Source organism: Cornus florida, unplaced genomic scaffold, assembly GCF_030987335.1.
Source record: "Cornus florida cultivar Cherokee Brave unplaced genomic scaffold, ASM3098733v1 CherokeeBrave_3.0.0_Hap2_Chr04, whole genome shotgun sequence".
Classification (NCBI taxonomy): Eukaryota; Viridiplantae; Streptophyta; class Magnoliopsida; order Cornales; family Cornaceae; genus Cornus; species Cornus florida.
Window position 1 is genome coordinate 33,189,310 of NW_026775574.1, and position 24,411 is coordinate 33,213,720.

At 36.0% G+C, this 24,411-nt stretch overlaps 1 protein-coding gene across 2 annotated transcripts; it reads right to left on the reverse strand.

Annotated features, from left to right (window-relative positions):
• Positions 1 to 899: 899 nt before the first annotated feature.
• Positions 900 to 13,241, reverse strand: LOC132303124 (probable LRR receptor-like serine/threonine-protein kinase At3g47570). Of its 2 annotated transcripts, none has more exons than XM_059800228.1 (4): positions 12,782 to 13,241; positions 2,744 to 5,346; positions 1,699 to 2,204; positions 900 to 1,104 (listed from the first exon to the last, which is right to left on the reverse strand). In XM_059800228.1, the coding sequence occupies exon 2, from the start codon at positions 4,530 to 4,532 to the stop codon at positions 2,754 to 2,756; it is 1,779 nt and encodes a 592-aa protein (XP_059656211.1). In that variant the 5' UTR covers positions 4,533 to 5,346; positions 12,782 to 13,241; the 3' UTR covers positions 900 to 1,104; positions 1,699 to 2,204; positions 2,744 to 2,753. The 2 variants fall into 2 exon arrangements, with proteins under 2 accessions (XP_059656211.1, XP_059656210.1); XM_059800227.1 differs by having other exon boundaries at positions 2,744 to 12,087.
• Positions 13,242 to 24,411: the final 11,170 nt, after the last annotated feature.

Consider the following 24,411-nt stretch of genomic DNA (forward strand, 5'->3'; position numbering starts at 1 on the left):
CACACAACAAAGACTAAAGCCCGTTTGGGATGACGTTTGTAGCCATTAAAAGCGCCTTCAATTTGAAAAATAGCGTTCAATAATGTTTGGTACTTTTAGGAGTAGATGTTTAATAAAAAAATGCGTTTCGATAAAACTAAAAATCGGAGTGTTTAAAATTGCGTTTGAGTAAAGTTTGGTATCTAATTTTTTTTTTTTTACAATATAACCCACCTTCACTTTCACAATTACAAAGCTACTAATAAAAAAATCATCAAGACGATGTATAAACAAATAAAAGTATTTAGTTGGTACTCTATCACCTATGATAAGTAAAAGATAATTGGCTCACTAACTAGTTAAGTGTTAATTGAAAATTTTGACTTCTTGTGTTGCTTTGATTGTATGTACCTTTTTGCTTGTGAGCTCATTTCTTTCTCTCTTTAAACACTCCTCTCTCTATAAGGTCCCGTCTCTTTATCTCTCTCTCGACTGCTTTTGGCCACTGGGATCGAACTATTTATCTCTCTCTCGACTGCTTACTTGATGTACTTGACTGACATTTTGGACATCATATGCTTTTGCTGGGCTGATTGAGGGGGAAATTGATGGGTTTGGAAATAACTTTAGGATGGTTAATTGGTAAGTTGTTTTGGTTAACTTTAGAAAAATTATTTTACTTTGTAAAAGATTTTTTTATTTTGGGACCATCAAACACTGAAAAACATAAAAAAATTATTTTTTAAAAATATTTTACCCTCAAACAAATAGAACCGTAGTTTTAGTACAGCCAATTTAACTTTTTACTCTTCAATGCAGTCAGTCTTTCCTGAATATAGTATCTAAGTATGAGTCAGCAACACCAACTCCAACAAAAAGACGAGACATTGAACTCTCCTCAAGTATTCCAGAAGTATTAGTTTTATTAATTCAGATAGACTAACAAACTTGTAATTGCGTATCGATTCTCGTAGTACTAGAATGGAAATGAAACAAGGAAGGTTGCACATTGGGGCATAAAACAGATACATGAAACAAAGAAAATGGAAATGATCTTCTTATGTGGTCAGAAGAATTATTTAACTTGCGAATTGAACGCTCTCCACATGAAGAATCATCGATCTCCTGCGTGTATAATGAGTAGAGGACAATTAATTAGCTCCGTGCATTATTAACTTTCAATTGAAACAACTGATCAGTATGCATACATACAAGTACTATGTTCGTGCATCAATATGGAAGACAGATATATACACACAGTGGACTAGGTTTTAGTTTGATTAATATGAATTTGATTAAAAAATCAAATTATTAATTCATTGCTCATGTCTGAATAAACTCAGATCAAGAGGCTGAATGTAGATTAATAAGAATGAAGTTCATTGATTTAGCAATTGATCGCATTGAGGTCAAATATTGAGATCCAAATATCACTGCTTTTTAAACAATTTATTTATACGACCAATAGATTCAAGCCAAATGCTATGTAGAACTTACAATCTAAATCAATCTCTATGCGACATGATTATGGTCTACAGCTACAAGCCTACTTTGTTTCATGTCAGCAAAACACACACAAACACACACATATACGAGGAAGTTTATGAACCTCATGACTCTTTGATCATCTATCTAGAATAGGCTTACTTGGTATGAAGTTGTGGATAGAGAACTGAATCCAATTCTTTTACTTAAATCAATTATAAGACAGGATATTACCTGTTGATTGGGGTGCATTCATAGTTTTTCATGCTACATGTTTTCCCGTCCCACGAAAAATATCCCTGACTGAATGTAACTCAACTACTACATCAGTAATGTTCATTCTTTCACTGGCCAATTCTGTAGAACAAGCTACCTCGATTTCAAATATTGAAACCAAGCAACCTTGAAATTTTTGGCTTCTTGTGCTTCTTTGATTATTAGTATCGATTGGGCTTGCAAGCTCATCATTTGCATTTTCCTGGAGGAGGACGGGATCTGCAATCTCTTCAACTTTCTCAAACAAAGTGGCCTTGACAAAGTCATGAAGGTTTAAACCATCTCTAAACATGCTGCAATCTCTTCAACTTTCTCAGGCAAAGTGGCCTTGACAAAGTCACGAAGGTTTAAACCATCTCTAAACATGTCATCGGTGGGTCTCTTCCTAGCGAATATTTCGAGAAGGAGGATGCCGAAGCTATATACATCACCCTTTGTTGACACCTCACTTCTCATACCATACTCTGTAATGCACATGATAATTAATTATAAAGGATTTTAATACAAAAATATATAGAAGAAAGAACCCTTTTGTCTACATTCTCTTGGTATGGAAAAATTGGATAAATTAATTTGTCAAGGAGATATTGCTTTTGACTTCCATAGAAAGGATTTATCTCATTCAAATGAAAAGATTGAATTATGATTCTTACATGTACTACTAACAAACAACTAATCAAACACAAAACAAATTTCAGTTTAGCAACCATCATAAGCCAAATGCAAATCCATTCTTAATGAAATCCACAAAAGGACATTTTGAGAAGAATTATTTTAGGGTTTTATCCCCAACAAGAACCATTATCAGTTTGCTCCATTTGTATTGGCATTTGAAACTACAGCTGAGGGTTTTATTGTTGGATTCTTGATAGAGTTCTGTTTTCTCTGCTTCACGTATTTTGCAATTAAATCCATTACATATGAAATGCTCCAAAATAAATAAACAACATGGAAATAGAAAGAATAAGTAAAACAATTAAGAATTGTCGAAAAGTATGCCTACCTGGAGCAGTCTAACCGACAGATCCCCTTACTCCAATCGAGCTTGTATGATTAGCAGCATCATAGGTGGTTGCAGCAAGGAATTTTGCCAACCCAAAGTCACCAACATGTGCAGTCATTTCATCATCTAAAAGAACATTGCTTGGCTTGAGATCACAGTGTACTATTGGTGTCTGGCCTTGATGGTGAAGATAATCTACAGCACAAGCCATATCGATAGCAATATTCAATCTCTGAAGAAAGTTTAACTTCTTGGGCACCTCATGTGTGAAATCTTCAGTTGGATTTGGGTGCAACCACTCCTCTAGACTGCCTTTTTCCATGAACTCATAAACTAAGGCCTTTAAGTCATTACCTTGATGATCAATACTTGAACATGCAGTTATCACCTTCAGAAGATTTCGATGCCTGATGTTTCTCAAAGCCTCACACTCAGCTAAGAAACTCTTGGAAGCCCCATGGTGTGCAAGGTTAAGTACCTTCACGGCAATAATGGATCCATCCTGATCAAGGATTCCTTTATAATCGGACCCAAAACTACCCATAACAATCAAATTGGCTACAGAGAACCTATCAGTAGCTTGAAGGAGACTTTGATAAGACACTTTTAGGAGTGAATTTGCTTGTGAACCTGAAGAGGGAACCTTTTTTGTCTTTCTAGACCAGAAAAAATATAGAACAAACAACAGCAAAATTAGTCCCACAAGCCCGCAAGATATAGTGATTACTAATTTTAAGGAAACAGCTGAACTCTTTTTTCTAGATCCTTTGGATTTGCATACAGGTAGCTTTAGTTCAGGTATACCACCGCATAGCTTACTATTTCCTGTGACTGAAATTGCACTTGCATTCTGAAAGATGCCTTTTCTTGGTACCGTGCCCTCCAAATCATTAAAAGATAGATTCAAATGCTGCAAAACCTCAAATCCCTCCAAATAGTCTGGAATTTCACCAGAGAAGTTGTTCTGCGATAGATCTAAAGTTACAATACCTCTCAAAGATCTCAAAGATGAGGGAATGGTCCCATTAAAAAAAAATTTGTGCAAAAGTAGGATTTCCAATGTTATACAGCTACCAAGAGAGTCAGGAACTTGGCCGAATAACTCATTGTCAGAAACATCCAAGTAACCAATATTTTTCAAATTTCCAACTTCCGTGGGAAGAGAGCCAACTAAGTGGTTTCCGGAAAGGTCTAGACCTATTGATAATGAGGAGAGACCAAAAATCTGTTGTGGTATTGTACCACTGAGGTGGTTTTGACCAAGATGCAATAATAGCAATTGTTGGCATTTCCCAAGACTAGAAGGGATGTTGCCACTGAGATTGTTTTCATTTAACCAAACATTGGTTAAAAAAGTTAAATTTCCAATAGAAGACGGGATATTTCCTGACAACTTGTTTTCTACAAAAGCTAAGTGTTGTAGCTTTTGAAGTCTACCAATGTCATGGGGAATGTTACCTGTAAATTGATTGGCTTTCATATTTAAGATCTCCAGGTTAACAAGATTCAATATACCTGTTGGAATGTCACCAATTATATGATTGTACACTAAAGACAATCTAATAAGCTTAGTTGAGAGATTGCCAATGGACTCGAGCAACTTCCCTCCGAAATTGTTGTCTCCCAGATACAAGGTCTCCAAGCTGGTGGCATTGGTCAAAGAGGATAGATAGCTCAAGTCATCGGCTTCCCCACTTCCAAGCTTATTGGAGTAAACTACAAACCGCTGAAGTTTGCGCAGCTTTTCGAGAGTAGGAACTTTTCCTGTGAGCTTGTTTGCACCAGCCATAAGGAATTCTAGATTTGTTGCATTTGAAATTGAAACAGGAATGGAACCGAAGAATTGGTTCACGGCGAAGGAATTGAAGGTTTGAGATTGTGATGCCAAAGCTCAAGGGAAGGCTCCCTTGAATTTGGTTGCTTGACACATCAATACTCAAGAGAGGAGTGATTAAAAAGTGAAGGAGGGATCTCACCAGAGAACCCATTCCCACCCATTCCCACATCAGTAAGGTTTGACAATCTGCATAGAGCATCCGGAATGCTCCCTACTAAATTATTTATGGTTACATAAAATTCCCGAAGGGATGATAAATTCCCTAAAGTAGGAGGGCTACCTCCCACTAGATTGTTATTATCAGCATAAATTACTTCAAGTTTTGACAAGGAGCCAAGCTCCGCAGGAATTTTACCACCAGACTGTTGCAAAAAACAGAAAAGAAAATAAGGGCAGAGCAACCAGAAATTTTGGCTGGAATTTCACCTTCAATAGAATTATTGTTCAGCCCCAAGTACTGCAGTTTTTTCAATCGACCAACTTCTGGAGGGATGACATGATTGAAGGTATTGTTCTGGAGATCTAGTTTTCTAAGAAAGCTCAAATTTCCTATGTATGGAGAAATAGGTCCCACTGCAACTCCAACATGGTTACTCTCTGGTGTCGGTGACCGCATGTAACACCATGCCACTTACAGAAGTGAACTGACTCGTTCCATGAGCTGAGCGCCTGGAGGGGATCCTTCATTATTTTGGCCTTGAATGCGAGTAATGCGTGTCTGTTTCATTCCCTCCGAGTCTAGAAATAGCCATGGTGACAGGAAAGCCTGAATGCAGCAAGATTATGCAACATAAAATTATAACATAGATGGAAACATTGACAACTGACCTTGACATGATTAAGCCCAAGTTCAGAAGCTCCATTTTAGTTAAGAAGTTGTGATTTCTGATATCATTTTACGCAAACCACACATTTATATATACGAATTGTGGTCAATGAAGTCAACTCTGATGGTAGAATTTTTCAAAAGTATACAATGTAGCCAGATACCCAATGACGATTACAATAATTCATTTTCTTCACTAGCATTGACACAAGTACAACCACTATCAATCTTCAAAGATAAAACACTTAATGGCTCCTTTGGCCAAGAAAGCACTCTCTTGAAGTCTATGGTGATAACAAAAGGGTGTCTAGATTCAGCTTAATCATTTACAAAATCAGCAAAAGTAGAATCACTTGCCACAAATTGACTAATGGAACCATGGAAATTTTGAAAAGGAAGACTGAAGATCCCAAGTGTAGGTGCAAAATTTCACCCAACCAATAATGATTAAGAGAAATAAAACAACTCACTCAACAAACAATAAAAATAAACAAGAACAGTATATAGAGAAGCGTAGAATTGCTTGATCTCTTTATTGGAGGTCTAAGCCTCTATTTATATACAAAAGATTGTAGAATTATGGTAGGACTCGCGTTGCTTGTCCTCCAATTCTTTCTATATAAACATTCTTTACTAATAGAGTTCTTTCCATTGTCTAATTTTCCATGCATAGAACTTGCCTTGTACAGAACTTCTTATCTCAGAATTTTCCTTCTATGGTAAATCCTTCAACTGGTAGGACTTGTGCATTCTTGAATAACTGGGCTGAACATACTTTGATCCGGCTGGGCTTGAATAATGGGCCGGATGTTAAATATTAAAAAGTTGGACTGATGACCTTTTGATTCGGCCTTGATGGAGGTTGGAAGACAGATAACAGTGGTCTTGGGCTAAAAATACACTCAATTTGGGTTTGAGCATGACGGGCCTTTGGCAGATAGATTTACATCTGTGATAACGTGGAATATTCTTATTGGAGGGGATTTTTTCCCTCCACACTTTGCCCCCAATTCCCTTTAGTTTGACGTGACAGTCATAACTAGAGGAAATTGAAAAATTGAGACAGTATGCCTTGAAGGCAGTGACTTATATTTATCTTCTTGGAAAATACGAAGATCCAAAATCAAGGCTTCTGAGGAGGTTGTAGTTGAGGTTCCCCCATGCTCAGAGGTGGCGTCTTATGTTGAGCCTTCTTCTGTTCAAGCTATTGGCGCTTTTATTTTTTCAGATTGACGATGATCACTCTTGGCGATTAGCTTGGGTGACTAGCCTTAATGAATAATGATGGTGATCATTTTTAATGATCATCCTGGAGATCAACATAGTGTTTTTCTTGAACAATTAGCTTCAACTTTCCTGATTAGCATTCCGAGGTAATTTATACCCTCGACACTACTCTGTGCTTCAGAGGATTTGATATGAAAACTTTAACCGTCGATTTCTTTGAGTTCGAGGTAATTTTCATGTCATGTTGTTTTGCGGCACTTTTGTGCCTTAAAGAAACTTTGAGGTACTCGGACTCCTGAGGTCTGAAGGCGAATGTTTATTTCTCGGCCATGAGCCTAAGAAGAACAGTTTTGTACCGGATGCTTGAGGTCCGAAGCGTGTAGTTCCTCGGCCATGAGTCTGAGAGGAACTGTAATGTACCGGACTCTGGAGGTCCGAGGCATGTAGTTCCTCGGCCATAAGCCTGAGAGAAACTGTAATTTACTGGACTCTCGAGGTCTGAGGTACTAAGTTCCTCGGCCATAAGCCTGGGAAGAACTGTAATGTACTAGACTCTGGAGGTCCGAGGTAATAAGTTCCTCGGCTATGAGCTGAGAGAAACTGTAATGTATCGGATTCTCGAGGTCCGAGGTAATAAGTTCCTCGGCTATGAGCTGAGAGGAACTATAATTTATCGGACTCTCGAGATCCGAGGTAATAAGTTCCTCGGCTATGAGCTGAGAGGAACTGTAAAGTATCGGACTCTTGAGGTCCGAGGTACTAAGTTTCTTGGCTATTGGCCTGAGAGGAACTGTAATGTATCGGACTCTTGAGGTCCGAGGTAGTAAGTTCCTCGGCTCTGAACCTGAGAGGAACTGTATTTAGGCCAAATAATCTGGGCTTAAAAAAGAGAGAATATGTTTTCTTTTTTTAATATCCCTTTAGGGCTGCTTATATTGCCCCCATTATGGAAGGTATTGCCCCTATGAAGGAAAGAAAAATATGTCTTGTTTGATGGCGGCGATGTAGATAATTTTCATGTAACTATACGCATCGGCACTCTTTGTGCTTTGGAGGAGTTTAAATGAAAATTTAACCTTCGACGTATTTGAGTTCGAGGTAATTTTCATGTAATTTTTAATCGGCACTGTTTTGTACCTTAGAGAATTTTTTCATGAAAAATTAACTTTAGACGTATTTGAGGTAACTTTCATGAAATTTTATTCCTCGTTGCAGCTCATTATGCGTTAGAGGAATTTTGAAATCCTTGGACTCTTGAAGATGAATTTTATTCCTCGGCAGCTGTGTGTGCTTAGAGGAAGTTTGAAATCTGCGAACTCTTGAGGTCCGAAGATAAATTTTATTCCTCGGCAGCTCTGTGTGCCTTAGAGGAAGTTTGAAATCTACGGACTCTAGAGGTCCGAAGATGAATTTTATTCCTTAGAGGAATTTTGAAATCTGCGGACTCTTGAGGTCCGAAGATAAATTTTATTCCTCGGCAGTTCTGTAGGCCTTAGAGGAAGTTTGAAATTTGCGGACTCTTGAGGTCCGAAGATGAATTTTATTCCTTAGAGGAATTTTGAAATCTGCGGACTCTTGAGGTCCGAAGATAAATTTTATTCCTCGGCAGTTCTGTGTGCCTTAGAGGAAGTTTGAAATCTGCAGACTCTTGAGGTACAAAGATGAATTTTATTCCTCGGCAGCTCTGTGTGCCTTAGAGGAAGTTTGAAATCTGCGGACTCTTGAGATCCGAAGATGAATATTATTCCTTAGAGGAATTTTGAAATCTGCGGACTCTTGAGGTCCGAAGATAACAGTTCTGTGTGCCTTAGAGGAAATTTTGTTTTTTGGTGCCTACGGACTCCTGAGGTCCGAGACTTTGTTGTCCCTCGGCTTTGTGCCTTGAGAGTTTTTGATGCCGTCGAACTCTTGAGGTTCGAGGGTTTTTTTTTTTTTTTTTTTTTTTTTTGCCGTTTTGAGGCCATATATAGCATAGCTGCATAGTTGATCTATTCGCCACTACACTTGGGGATCAATCTGTCTTGCAATGCACAGAAAAGAAATCAACCCAAATATTAATTAGCATACGAATACGGAGTAAATACAAAGTTATTCATAAATAAAGTTACCAGAAGCATGTAAAATGATTACACGTAGCATATAGCAACTGATAAAGGAAAGAAAGAATTTTAAGAACTTCTTATGTATCAGAAATTCTAATTAGCAACAAGTATTTACTCGTTTTTGTTTATCAAGTACATTGAAATTATTCAATGTATGTAATATTTTAGGATTTCGAGCAACAGACAAAATAGTATAACTTGTGCATTCAACAATGCCTTTGGCCTCTGATCTTCATTCAAGTATAAATTTCAGAAGTCAATGTAGAGGATCAAAATCTTCTTTTAGTTGAGTAGTGATGAAGTAGTGCATCTCTCTGAAGAGTCTGAACCAACAATATTAAGTATTGTGGTCCTAAGGTTTTGACCAATTATCAACCTTCAGTGAACAACGAATGGATATAATCTAAAATTTTGATCAAAGTGAATCGTGAGCAAAACAACTAGTGGATAAAACTAAAATTGCAATGCTAAAAATCCTCGATGAGGGAGAGATGGATGAATCCGTAGAGGATTATAATCGAAGAAAAAGAGATTAAAGAATTTGTTGAGTGTTGACAGAGACAGAAATTCAGGTGGTCTCTTTTTTATATTTTACTCAATAGAGTATACTGAATATGCAATTTGAGCCGAGTCATAAATCTTTATGTATAATGAGCATGCGTAAATATATATATATATATATATATATATATATATATATATATATTTAATATGTATTTAATTTTTAATAAAGATTTTTAGCACGAAAAGCTTAATCTTAACTGTAAAATTAAAGTTGGGAAACTTATCTGATTAGAGAGATTCGCGTCTGATAAGGCCTGGGATGTTTGAAATGCCCGGCTGATGAGTCTGCTAAATTTTGTGGCATTGAGCGGCAACCGATCTTTAAAAATTTTCTGAAAGCCTTTATTTCACCGTTAGCCTTGAAAAATGGAATGCTGGGAAGAACTTTGCCGACCTAAGAGCCTGATTTCTTCGGTTCTTGGAAGACCAAGCTATCTCGGAAGACGAAGCTTTGAATGCTCCAAAATGAGTCCCCAATTCAAATCGGCAATATAATTTTTTTTTTCCCGAACTGGGTTACCACAGAACCAGTTCTCAAATAAGGTTACCAAGCGGGTTTAGTTCTGGACTAATCCAAAACTAGAATAGCTTTACATTTGCACCCAAACAGTGACCATTAGGCTATATATATATATATATAAACTGATACAAGTTTGTAATTAACAAAGGAGGCGAGCAAGGAGAAGTTGTGATGGACGGCGGGCTGTTCGGCCTGTGGGCGACGGCTTGACGAGGATGAAGTTGGTCGGCAAGCTCGCGGTAGAGATGGACGGCTGGTGAGGTGAAAACCACCGGCGAGACAGATCTGCGAGCTTGGTGAGGATGCAGCCGGCGCTGATGAGGATAGCCGGCGAGCTTGTGGAAGACGGGTGGTTCGGCTGGGATGAACTCCGGTACGGTCATGAGGAAGCGGCTGTGACTTCTCGTCGGTGCATTCGGCGGACTTGGCTGGTGGTGACGGTCTAGGCCGCTGTGGCAATGGCGGCTTGTACAACTGGGGGTTGTTATGAAAATTGGCCGATCTCAACCTTCGACATGCTTGTGCGAGCCTAAAACCTTATACAAATCGCTATGAAATGACTTCAGAAGGAGTTTTATCAGATCTTATCCATGAATCGATTTCATTTGGATCCCGAATCGGTCTCTGCCCGATCCACCCTTGCCTCCACCCGTTCCAGCACGTCCGATTATGAGAACGATGACACACCTGACGTGAGATCCGGACCGCCAGCGACTCCATCTCAGAGATCGAGCATGTCTCCGACTTTGGATTTGGGGTCCATTGCCGAGTGTATGATCTCCTCATGATTGCCAATTAATCGGCTCTTCAGTCCACCCACATTGTTTCTGCTCTTGATGATGCTCGAAAACATATCAATTCTCTTGTAATGTTAAACTTATCATTAGCATAATTCGAAGTTGATCCAATGTCATGTCACGCAGTCTAGTGCTGTCAAATAATCAAACATTGCTGCCACAAACTTCACAAAAAATGCATAGAAAGTAAGCTTCTGAATTTTAGGCAAATCGCCAAGAATTTCAGTTATATCAATTCTTCCCAACCCTAATCGATTTTCTAATTCTTTGCAGAGTTTTATAAGTTGGGATTCCCAGAAATTGGGGCCAAAAGCAGCAAGAAATTGCCGGAAAAAGTGTTCCAGCTAATTCAAGTTTCTTCAAAAACATGAACTTATTTATTTTTTTTTTCAAAATTATTTTTTCTATTAACCTGATGGTCAAGTTACAGACTCGAGTTCTGAAGATCAACTCGACTTAATAATCTTGAGTTCAGATTAGTATGAACAATAATTATGCATGGATTTGTTGCTCAAGATTATATATATATAATCAAAATTAACAGGAAATCAAAATCAAAACACTTATCTGATTAACTTAAGGCTTTGTGGACTCCGATGGACATCTGATTGCAGGGCAAACACATGTGATGCCTCTTGGGTTTTCCATTCATCAGCTTTGGTACGCATTATTGTCCGAAAGCGTATTCATCAACGTGACTTTTGGCCATGAAAGTCGTTATTGGAGAGGACTTGGGTTCAAATCCTGGACTTGAAGATTTTAATTTCAAGTCACGTTGCTGGATTTGGAGATTTTAATTTGAAGTGTCGTAACTTTGGTGGGGATATATTTCTATACGATTCCCACAGACGGCGCTAAAGTGTAGGTGCAAAATTTCACCCAACCAATAATGATTAAGAGAAATAAAACAACTCACTCAACAAACAATAAAAATAAACAAGAACAGTATATAGAGAAGCGTAGAATTGCTTGATCTCTTTATTGGAGGTCTAAGCCTCCATTTATATACAAAAGATTATAGAATTATGGTAGGACTCGCGTTGCTTGTCCTCCAATTCTTTCTATATAAACATTCTTTACTAATAGAGTTCTTTCCATTGTCTAATTTTCCATGCATAGAACTTGCCTTGTACAGAACTTCTTATCTCAGAATTTTCCTTCTATGGTAAATCCTTCAACTGGTAGGACTTGTGCATTCTTGAATAACTGGGCTGAACATACTTTGATCCGGCTGGGCTTGAATAACGGGCCGGATGTTAAATATTAAAAAGTTGGACTGATGACCTTTTGATTCGGCCTTGATGGAGGTTGGAAGACAGATAACAGTGGTCTTGGGCTAAAAATACACTCAATTTGGGTTTGAGCATGACGGGCCTTTGGCAGATAGATTTACATCTGTGATAACGTGGAATATTCTTATTGGAGGGGATTTTTTCCCTCCACACCAAGGATAAGGAAAAACTAAAGTTCACTGCAACAAATGAGAGCAATTGAAATACAGAAAGGAGCTTAATGAGTAATTGAAAATACAGAAAGGGGTTTGAAAAAAAAAAAAAAATTCTACATTTTCCATTTTCAATATCTAGCACTTATTAGTCTAACCTAACCCACTAATGCAATGACCAAGGCAGCAGTGGAAGAACTTTGTTGTCTAACTTTCTTAATGATTTTGTTTCTTTCAGGCAAATGGTGGAAAATTTTAGAGTCATCACCATTTTGAATAAGAGTAAAATGATTTACCAATAAGAATTTCATAAAAAGAAAATCATATTTCGAATTTTATTGCCCATTTATTAATACACACGTAGAACAGTGGATTCAGTGATTACACAAGCCACAAATGAGAGGATAAGGAGGGTTGCCTTTAATGCCAACTTCGAGGTGGATGTTGCAGGAGAAGAGCTTCGTGGGAACGCCGGGAGGGAGAGTGATGTAGATGTTGATCTCATCGAGGGTTTGATCCCCTACTCGAAAACCCTCTGATCGACTTGAACCAATCAACAATTACTTTTGTAATGTCAAAGTCTCAACAGATAATTGATTGTTCAAACCCGAGAATTTTAACTATTTGGGGTTAATAATAGACATTGAGCCCTAAAAATGAGCCGATAATCCATTCTAGAAAAGTCAAAATCAAAGGAAAAGGAAAAGGAAAAGAAAAATACAGTGATTGATGGAGCGACAAGGTACCGGCATGAAGGAAGCTGTGACGTTTCTCGGGAGCCCAGTTTCTCTGCCATTTTCTTGGTTGTTGTTGTTGATGATGGTTTTGGTCTTTGCAGTTGAAAATCTTTGGTTTGAATACGAACTCCAAAGCTGTAGAGCAGAGGAAACAGCAACTTCGGGACTGCTTGGTTACTGAAAATATGAAAACAATTCTCAACCACTAGAGAAATATAAAAAGCAATTATTTGAAAATATTTTTCTTCTTTCTGTTTTAATACTTTTTTATTTTATTTTATTCAGTATATTTTTTAAAACTTACTCCTAGTTTTCCGAACCTATTAACCACACACAAATGTTTTTGTATAATTTTTTAATGTTTAATTCTTGAAAAATACATATAAAAATATTAATTAGAAAATTAGTAGTTTTTTTTTTATTTTTTTGGTTGGCATCAGGAACTCCTCTAGGTATGGTCCCTTCGGGACCTACCCTAGAGTACAAACTTAGGGATACTGTCCTCAGCACCAATTTCAGTCAGGAAATATAATAGGGATGGACGGACTCGAACTTGGATCATATGGTACCCCAGGTTGTTACTTACCAACTCTACCAAGCCCCTGGGGGCACAACAATTAGTAGGTGTTAGATCTTTTGGTATATATTTTGTTTTTGGTGTTTTTATTTTTGTCAAGTATTGTAACAGTAAACAGTAAAAAAAAAAACGTCGTTTAGTAAAAACTATTTTGTGTTGCACAGTATCAAAACGTTTCATGAATGGTGGTAAAAAATCAAAACACTAATTTAGTGAATTTACATATTTCTGCACTGTAGTGTTTGTTACAATGACATAAATAATTTTTTTTTTTTTTTAAATTCTTAAATGACATTTTAAAACTAATCATTATATTTTCAAACTTGCAATACTTTTTCATTTTTTGCTTCTAAAAATCGTACGACAAATGAATGTCATTAAACATATATTTTTTATTACCATACAAGACATTCAGCAACAAATGTAATAAAAAATATGTAAAACGCGTACCAAACAAGTCCTTAAAGAACAACACATTTCAAAAAGTGGGGTATAATTTTAGTTTTTTATTATTATTATTTTTTAAAATAGTTGTTTCTTCGTTCGAAAAGGACCATGTCCATTATAGAGGTTTAGTAGGTAAGTGTGAATATATTTTTTTGAAGTATAAAAATAATGTAACTGAAAAAAAATGGAAGGCAATAATAATAATAATGTTTTTGGGACAAATGAAATTTATTGAAAGGTAGAGAACTATATTTTTTTTTATTTTTTTGCCATTAAGGAAGAAAACTATATAAAAGATACAAGTCACACAACAAAGACTAAAAAGGCCCTCAGCCCAGGAACAAGAAGAGATAGGCTAAAACCCACAGCTTACTAGGAGAAAGGACCAAGGCCCAAATAAAAAGAGAGGCATAACAAAGAGCCCACTCGAAACAAACCATAAAAATCTTTATCCATGAAAAGTTGCCCATCGGGGCCTAAAACAAATACAGAGTGCATGAAAAGCGAACACAAATGATATCAGTATGCGTACATACATATAAGTACATTAGTGCATGCATATGGATGATATAACATATATAAGCGCACACACACGTGTATGTTATAATAGAAAACTGCACTTTGATAAACATTGGTCGTGCATGGATCTATTTTTGAGTGCACTAATATGAATTTAATTCCAAGATGATTTAATCAATCAGAAATTCTTGTTACGCATTGATTGTAGTGCTGCTAAACAAGTACTGGAAAAAGATGTAAAGAATTTAGTTTCCAAACAGATATTTGCTGGTTTGCAAGCTGATTTATCTGCTTTTGATTTTTCTATTGAATATATTAAAGGCAGTTCTAATTCTTTACCTGATTTTCTCACTCGGGAATTTTTGCAGGGTTCATGAATCCGCCCCCTCATGGGTAGGGCCGGGGTAATACTCCAAAGGCTCGTGGCAAAAACAAGGCTAAGGCCAAAGTGGTTATACCACTTAATGATGATCAATTTCCATAGTTGGAACATGCTGCCGATCTGCTCAACACACCTTCTAAAGGAAGTAGCAGTACACAACAGAAACCAACCATGAAGAGGTTCTTGAACAAGAAACTCCATGGATACCTAATCAGAGGTATATTCAAACAGTATTGGTACTGGATTCTCAAGATGAGCAATGGATGCCAGATCCTTGGGAAGTAAAATCCAGATATTTCCAAACTCAACAATATGTTGCACCAGATGGTCGCCATAGATATATCTATGAAGCTATTCTTACTGAAACTTCCTCTGTGGAGATCAACCACACGAAGCAATTTCCGAATTCCAAAGATAGTCCTCTTACTTATAGTAAAGCTATCTTTAAAAGGCTTATACGGCCTAGTGACTGGGGATTAAATCCCAATTTGCCAAGGAAAATATCCTATGGTCACAGTTACAATTATTGGGATTATATCTCAGCTTGGACATATTCGTTCTTTTATCAAAATCCGAAGCATAAGCATTCTTGGTTCTTCAAGATATGCCCTCAATCAGTTAAGGCTGATTTCCTAAACTGGGTTATACCCTGGTGGGCTATATTTGGCCCTGATCTGGATATATTGCCCGAATCAGTCAGACAATTATACTTGCCATGGCAACAATTTCATCCTCAATTACGGGGATAGGATAATGTTCCTGTAGGGAAATCCACCCTATTGTTCTTTACTGAATTTGGAATCCCTTGGATTTGGAAATGGGATTTCCAATGTGGTTATACCACTGACAAGTTACCAGTCCTTCAGAGGATCTTTTATTACCGATGGTGGTCAGGCATGACTCAAGATCCTATCCAAGCCCTCCTCCATCAGATCAGAAAGAAAACACTGGAATACATGGATAAGATTCCAAAGTTAACTATTCCAGAACCCGAAATCTTTAACCCATTTGAACTTGTTAAAGATATGATCAGAAAACAACAACCATTAATTACCGAAGCTGATTTAATGGTTAAATGCATGGATTTTATGAGGACCAATTTGTTAAATCTTTTGATTCCTCCACACCTACAGTATGAGATGATGCATCCATGGTGTCAGTCTCTAGCCAGACCAGTCAAGAAGGTAATCAGTTTTCCTGTCTAGCTGGTTATGCACAAGATCCCAATGAAGATCTTATTTCTGAAGATGAGCCTACAGTAGCCGACTATTGGGACTCTCTCACCAGTCACTTGATTGACAAGATGAATCCACCTAAAAAGTAAAAGATTCCTCTTATCCTGCCGACTAAAGAAGCCAAAGAACTTTTCCCAAAAGTCTTTGGTTTTACAGTATTTCCTTCATCAGATATCCACTTTTCATCCGATAAGGAGACAGAACTTAGTGGTGGGCCGACCGACTGCATTATTCCAGCACACAATCCCATGCACTATGCGGACTTCAAAATGATAATTTCAAGTCCATTTTATGTATAAATAGAGGGCAAAGTTTCCCTTCAATGTATCTTTCAATTTCCTTTTCTTCCTTCTGTAATATTTCTCTGTACTAGCTTGAAAATTCAATAAAGAAAGTTTTCTGTAAGTCTGTATAAATTTCTTATTCTTGTCTTATAATATTATTGTTTATCTTATTATTTAATTGTTTAATCGATCCTCACTTATTTGGTATCAGAGCCATGATGGCTTAACTCTTTATTGTTAATGCTTTAAGGTCTATATAGTATAAATATTATCGTAATTATGTCATGAACAATATGAATATTATTCTGTCTAACATGAACAAGAAGACATCTTTATACCACCGAAAATGAGTTAAAGATGGACATCTTAGATTCTGTAGAAGCTCACGACTCCGTTCACTATTAGCACCTTCAGGGCCAACAAAATGTTGGATAATAGTGGTGATGAGGGTGTAAACCGCATCAGGAGCAGGTCCTGCTTGTTGAGTAGCTTCATCTTTAACAAGCTTGGTAGCAGAAAAGATTTCAGCTTTCTGAACTTCAGTGAGAACATTATCCCACCATCCTTTAAGGATTCCTGTAAAACCAGCAACGACAAACTTAGCAATAGTTGGGTCAGTGTTGTTGTTGATTTTACAGACTTGACTATACATCAACATTTGATGAATAACCTCGTAAATCTGATAATCAGATTTGCCATCTATGTTCCATTCATTCTGTTGCTCAGTGGGTTGTACCAATCTTTGATTAATTGCTAAGGAGGATACCTCCTTTTGCAAATAATTCAGTTGCTTTTCCTTAAAGATAATGTTATCTTTATTTCACTCCAAGGAATTATCCTCTTTGTGGCAACATTGGATGTGTACATGTTAGTGTCCCATAACGCTGTTACTCCTTTAGAGTCTTTGCGTATCGCATTTGGACACAAATTTTCTCAATTGGCATGATTAAAGCTAAAAAGGGAGTACCCAAAATAACTTGTTGTGCCATATTTCTGATGAGTAAGAAAGTAGATGGTAGACAAATACCTTCTTTACAAATGAAAACATGATTAAGTTTATACTTAATCTGCATCTTACCTCCACTTGCACTGGTAAGACCTTGAGTGGTTTTCTCAAAATATTGAGTAGGACCCAATCCTTCCTGTATGCAGTTCATGTCTGCACCACTATCAACTAAGGCAATTGCATTAGTGATTGTGTACTCCTGATTAATTACCAAATTGATAGATATATACCATTTTTGGTAAGTAACTTGATTCAAGAGTTGAAGATAATTAGTACCTTCTGATTGAGGGACTTCATCCTGGGATGATGAAGGTGTAATTGCAGATTTTGCTTTTAAAAGAGTAATTTCCAAATCCATCTTAGTCTGACGAGACTTTAATTGACGAATTTCTTCTTTTAAAAGATTAATCTCCATTCTGAGATCAGGGAGATTAGCAGGACGTGAACTTTGTCCTTGGTGTTCTAATCTGCTTAGAACTTCTTTCATGCTGTAATGATTTTCTGCTCTCAGAAAATCTGGATTATCCGAATCCTCATTAGATCGTGCCAGAGCAGAACCTATTTCAAAGACTTTCATCTTGATTTGAGGATCCTGGATATGATCTATAAGATCCAATAAGGATTGTTGAGTCGAAGTCAAAACATTTAAGATTAACCCATTCATCTCAACAATGGCCTTATAATAATCATTATGAGAGGGATTACAGGAACATCTAGGATTTCCAATTTCTGCTTCAGAGGAAGAAGAAGAATGTAATTCCATAACAACATCCCCATAATCATCTGATGATTCAGATTCAGAAGAACTGGTATTAAGTAATAATTTACTTAATTGAAGTCTTAGTTCATCTTCGATGTGAAGACTACTGAGTTTCTCCTTAGTTCTGCACTTGTTTGCATAGTGGCCGATACGTCCATATTTGAAACATTTAGCCTCAGCTTTGGGCTTTCCTTTACCCTTTGCTTTAGGAATATATTTCCTTTTAGGCTTAGTATACTATCTAGAATTATCTTTTTCCTTTGAATAATTCTTTCTTTTGGAATACTTCCTTTTATAAGGTTTTTCAACCTTATTTCTTTTCCTAGGTTTAGGATAAGATAAAGGAGTATGGTAGGCAAATTGATCACAAAATTCACCTACTTCCTTTCTACCAGTTAATCTTTGTGCTTTTAACTGGGATTGTAACTTCAGATCATTACAGAGGGCTAGACCTTCCTGGATTACAATGTTGACCAATCCACTATAGGAATAGTTTCTATAAGGGATAGAGATACCATTATTCATATCTCTAAGTTTTTTCCTGATTCTTTCAGCAAAAAAGGTTTTTAAATATTAAAAATCCATTAATATTTTCTGAATAATGGAGTACATTTAGGCTCTATTTGTTTATTTGGATTTAAAATCTTTTTAAAATCTTTTTTTTTTTTGTTTTTTTTTTTATGTTTGGTTGTCTTAAAATATTTAAGATAAAAAATATATATAAAAATTTAACAAAACAATTTACATATCAATTTTCGACAAATTATTTTTCACCCTCATTTAAATGTATTAATTTAAATAATTAAGGATAAAATGGCAAAATAATAAAATCACATTTTTTTTTTAATCCTTATGAGAGTCCAAGATATTAATTCTCATTTCTTAATTCACAAGCTCAAGATATTAATTCTCATTCTCAAATCTTAGCTAAGCTTGAAGCTCAAGTTGAGCAAATTGCAAGTATTCTTTAGAAGAGGTAGAAGAGGCAAATGAAAAAATGGCAAGAATTTTAATTTATATAGATGAGGATGATGAGAGTGAAGAGAAAAAGTAGCAAGTGAGCAATTTAAAAAGTTGATGAGTCCACCAATGGCTAGCCCAATAGAGCACAACATGATTAATGAGAACTCTCCTTGTTTTGATTATGATTTTATTTTGGCCTTTGGTACTTTAGAGAGTGAGGAGATGTTGACCATTATAGAGGTAGTAGATGAGGAGGAGGAATTTGTTGAAGAGAGCCTTCCTTCTATTATCTCCAAAGACCCTCTTGAGACATGCCTTTTTGAAATGTATAAAAATTATGGTTTTGACCTTGAAAGCTTCAAAAATGAAATAAACTCTCTAATTGTAATACCCCTAATTTTAAAAGGATAGTCCTGGTATTTAATTAATTGTTTAATTGTATTTTTAATTGTTTAATTGTTTTGTTTTAATTGTTTAATTGTGTATTTGCTTATTTATTTGCTTAGTTGAGTGAATTATGTTAATTGTGTTAGTTAATTGAATAATTTATTTGCTTAATGGTATTTGTGTTATTTAATTAAATTATGTGTTTTTTTTTAGTTAATGGTTTATTATATTCTTTATTTAATTTAGATGAATTAAATGTTTTAATTGTTTTAGGGTTTTGTTTTAGATATCACATTTTTGTATAGCCGACCTTTAATTAGCTTGGGATTAGGATTAGGTTTTCATTGGGGCTTATATATAAGCTTGTATAAGTCTGCTAGGGTTAGAGAAAACCCTATTCACGTACTTAGTATATTGAAAGAAAATAGAGTAAGGTTGTGAGAGGCAGAGAGGAACCGAGAGTGAAACTTGGGTAATTAACAAAACAATTCAAAGAGGAAGGAATGTGGTTGTTTCTGGGTGGAACCAAAGCACTGGAGGTATAGAACTACAGCATAGGACATTGACGGAAAGTTCAGAGACGTGGATTAGAGTTTAAAATCTGAAACTCAAAGGCAAGTTTCTGTTCTTCTCTTTCCCTTTAATCTGTGTTCTGTGCATGCCTAGCTAGACTCCAGGAGCTTAATTAATGCTAAAAACATAATAATCATGCATGTTTAATTGGATTAAAACAGAGAGTTTCAAATTTTATATGTTTCTTCATGATTTCTTTATTTCTTAGATCTTTATGCATGAATTGTGGTTTAATTTGAATCTTTGTCTGCTAAATCATTTAAAATAATTTATTATGGACGTATGGGACATAGGTTGAAGTTTGGAGACCTTAACAATGGAGTTTTAGGGTTTACAGAGGCTGAACAGACGAAGAAGACGACCTCCGCACTAACTTAGGGGGCTGAGTTGGTAACTTAGGCTGCTTAGTTGTAACTTAGGCGGCTGAGTTGGGATTTTTGGTTTCAAACGCCCAGATTTGTTTTAAAACCTATTTTAATTAAATCAAATGGGTTAAATGGACTAGGGAAGGTTCTAGAGTGTATAATACATCTCTTAGGCCTAAGGAATTGGACAAAATGGATTTGAAAATAATTTTATAAATTATTTAAAGGATGAATCAGTATAAAGCATACAACTTAGCATACTGATAAGGGATGGAAAGAACCAAGTTGCTTAGTTAAATTTTGGGCAATATAATGGATTGTAATAAGATTATAAATCTTATATTTGGATGCATGATAGATCATTTTATGTTTAAAGTTTGAATTATGCATGCTCTGGATGTTAATTGTTGGAATATCAAATTCTCTAGTGCAATTACATGAATTAATGCTGGGATGTATATTGCTGAAATTTTAAATACTTTTCTGCAATGATATGGATAATGGTTTGGATTGTAAATTACTAGCTTATTGTGCATGTGTTGTAATTTACAAGGATAAGGAGGATTGTATGCACCGGTATGGAATAGTGACATACTAGGGATGGTTTAGCTCAAAACGCTTAAACCTAACCTATCGGGTTAAAGGAATGGATTGAAAAATATTGAATCCTAATTGTGACTAAGTCAGATCAACTGCGACTAAGTTGAATGGCTTCCTAGATTATTGGATGGTAGCTAAGTTATATCAACTGAATAAGTTGAGTGACTAACTAGTTTATATATTGTATGTCATCTTAATAAGTATTTGAATGACATACCCTGGTTTTGGACGGACTTTATATATATGTTTACGGTACCACGAGATGAGCTTGAGTCTCAGATTCGTTGGTTAGGGTGCGTATATGCAGTGGATGTGTAGCTAGTTAAAGTAGGTTGAGGTGTACCCTGTTAGGTCTAGGTACTCATGCCCACCTTTGGGTGTGTTTTCGCATATTGCCTTCTATTCAGGTTGAGACCCCTACTGTAGTCCAGTGAATGTCCCTTAGTGTGGATATATATATGTATGGACTAGATAGATATTGTTGAGTTATCTAGGATGTATCTGCGTATTGGATTACTGTTTGGATCGTAGTAGAATAGGACTTGCATGTGGGCCTGACCCACTCTTTATTTTCCAGGTGTTCGTCATTTCCAGGGTTAGAGCTTGGACGTGCAGAGCAGATACAGACATTCACTCCTCCGTTTACGTAGGACTACTCTCTATGTTTAGCTTTATGTTTCATTTCAGTTATTTCAGTTTCAGTTTTGGATTTTATTAGGGGTCCACAAGGATGGATTCCCGAGTTGTTAAACTTATGAAGTTTTGGATTATCGGATTTTAAAAATTATAGCTTAAGGATTTTTAATTTAGAATTCTTTCAGCATTATTATTTATTTTCTTCATTATTTTGTAATCCGTGTTCGTTTTAAAATACTTTAATTGTCTGATATCCCTCGGGTTTGGGTTTGGGCCTGATCAACCCATATCTCGGATCCGAGGGGTATCACATTAATGGACTCCTTAGCTAACTTGGAAGGTGAGGAGATGGTGATTTTTGAGGAAGAGAAAAGGGATGAAGAGAAGGTGTTTCTTAATATTCCAATTGAGTCTTTGAAAGACATCTCCTTACCAATTCACAAAGGAAGTGATTCTTTGAAAACACTTCAAGAGCACAAAAATGAGGCAAGGCCAACCATGATTGATTTTGTTTTCAAGATCACGGATGAAAGGAACGAAATCATTTCTTTCATTTCTTTTCAAGTCATTCTTTTGGAATATGATTATATTGTTATAAGTGATGCATTAAATGAGAAAATGGAAAAGAAGGTCAATAAGGATGTTTCATATCCTGTCTTTGATACTTTCAACTAATGAGTCGAACCAACGTCTTGCTAGAGACATTAAACACTAGCACTCCTAGAGTTTTTAACTTTATTCCTCTCCCATTTCTTTTTATCTTTTATTTCTTGCGTCGTCTAGATATGTTCAATTGCACTTCATTGTCAAAAATCAGGTTTTTAGACCATATTCATGCATTTTAGGGCCTTAGAAAAATTTCTGCCTTTGAAATTTTTTCTAAATTTAGCATTTTGTGCCCAAGCAACGGCCAGTCCGATCGATCGAAGACTTTCTCGATCGATCAACGCTTATTCCGATCGATCGAAAATAATTTTGATCGATTGGAATGGCGTTGGAAATTTTTGATCCTAAGGCACAGTTTTTCAGAATTCGATCGATTGTAACTTATCTCGATCAATTGAAGGATTTTCGATCGATCAAAGCAAAAAAAAAAAAATTGCATTTTTTTATTTCATTGCATTTTCTTTCATTGTAATTTTATTTTATTGCATTTTATTTTGATGTGCATACTTGTTATGTCTAAAAAAAAAAATTTCGAAGTAGCATTCCGTCTTACCAAAGACGTTAAACTTAGCACCTATATGACACATTATGTCTTTTATTGCTTGTATATTATATGTTCATTTTTATTTTTATTTCTTTATATTTCTTGCATTTTGTTTCATTGTACATACTTTCATAAAAAAAATATATAATAAAATAATAATAATAAAAAAACTTTTCATCGTTGTGCCTTTTTGTGTAGTCATGCATTCTTTATGATTTATCTTGGGTTTGATCTCATATCTCTCTTTCATCTTGTGCTATATATCCTTAGAATGCTTGATTTACTTATCTTATCCCATTTGATATTTGATGTGAGTTTGCTAGTGTGGTTATTCAAGTAGGTTGTTGATTCTAAGTTTAGGGGTGCACTCTTTCCCAATGGATCACTATAAGGCTTCATGTCTTTTCCCCACAATATATTCTTTCCATCTTTTTCATTGTTCTCATTGCACATTGAGGACAATGTGCGGTTTAAGTTTGGGGGTAAGGTGATGATAAGCGCTAAAAAGTGCGCTTTTAAACCCCTTATGCTTAAATGTTCTAGGACCTTATTCTATCTTATTTTTCCCTTTTAGTCTAATTTCATGTTATGTCCTTTTTCAGGCAGTTATCCCCAAAATAGGTCAATTCAGCTGAATTAGAGTATTTAAAGAAGCAATCTCAAGTTTAGTGAAAGAAAGGAGCAAAATGGAAGTAAAGTGGTGCAAGAGGCCCTCTCCGATCTATCGAACCAAGCTCAGATCAATCACGTTGTGATTGTTCCAACCATGTTATGATGGATCGAGCCTTTGGTCTTTATCTTCAGGAAATTTCCCTTTTTGATCGATCCAACCTTTCATTCGATCGATCGAACATTTTTTATCTTATCCCCACCTACCACTTTTGTCCTTTTCTCAAAAATATCCCAAAAATATCTCAGCTTTGTCTTATCCAAAAAGTGTGCCGCCATGCTTCGATCAATCCAAGCAACCTTGTGCTCGATCAAACTGCCTCAAGTGCGTGAAAAACAGAATTCCAGCCAACTTAAAGTTGTGCTCGTGGTGCAATCATTTGGAGGTCCTAATGCACGAGGTCTGACCATTAGGTGTGACATTTGAGCTACATATATAAGGATTTTGGCTATTTTGAAGACAAAATATACATTATAGAGGTTGATAAGTTTAGGAAGAGGCTAGAGATTAGAGAGAGACATACACATTTTGGGAAAGTTCTTCCACTCATCTAGGGTTTCTACCAAGAAGAAGAGGATGATTTCTACCACGGAGATAGCCTTTGAGGGTTGGATGACTATATCAATGAGTGGCTAAACCATTCTCTTAGGGCTAGAGATAGACCTAAGCATGCCTCTTAGACTTTGATATTTTGTAATTAATGGGGATTTGTGTTGTAATTATTGTGTTAACATCTTATATATTTATGAATCTTGTTTCTACAATGATTTATGTAGCTTAATACTTCCAATTGATTATTTAGTTCTATCCATATGTCTATGTATACTAGAATGAATGTTCATGTGTTTATTTCTAGATTTTGTGACATTAATGCATGTCTATGTGTGTTGATATTATAAATCTAGTGATGGTCAAGGCATAGTGCTTAAATAGATTACTCTTGTGGTTTATTTGATGGTTTATACTTATTTCTTGATGGATTGTGCCACCTCCTTAGTTT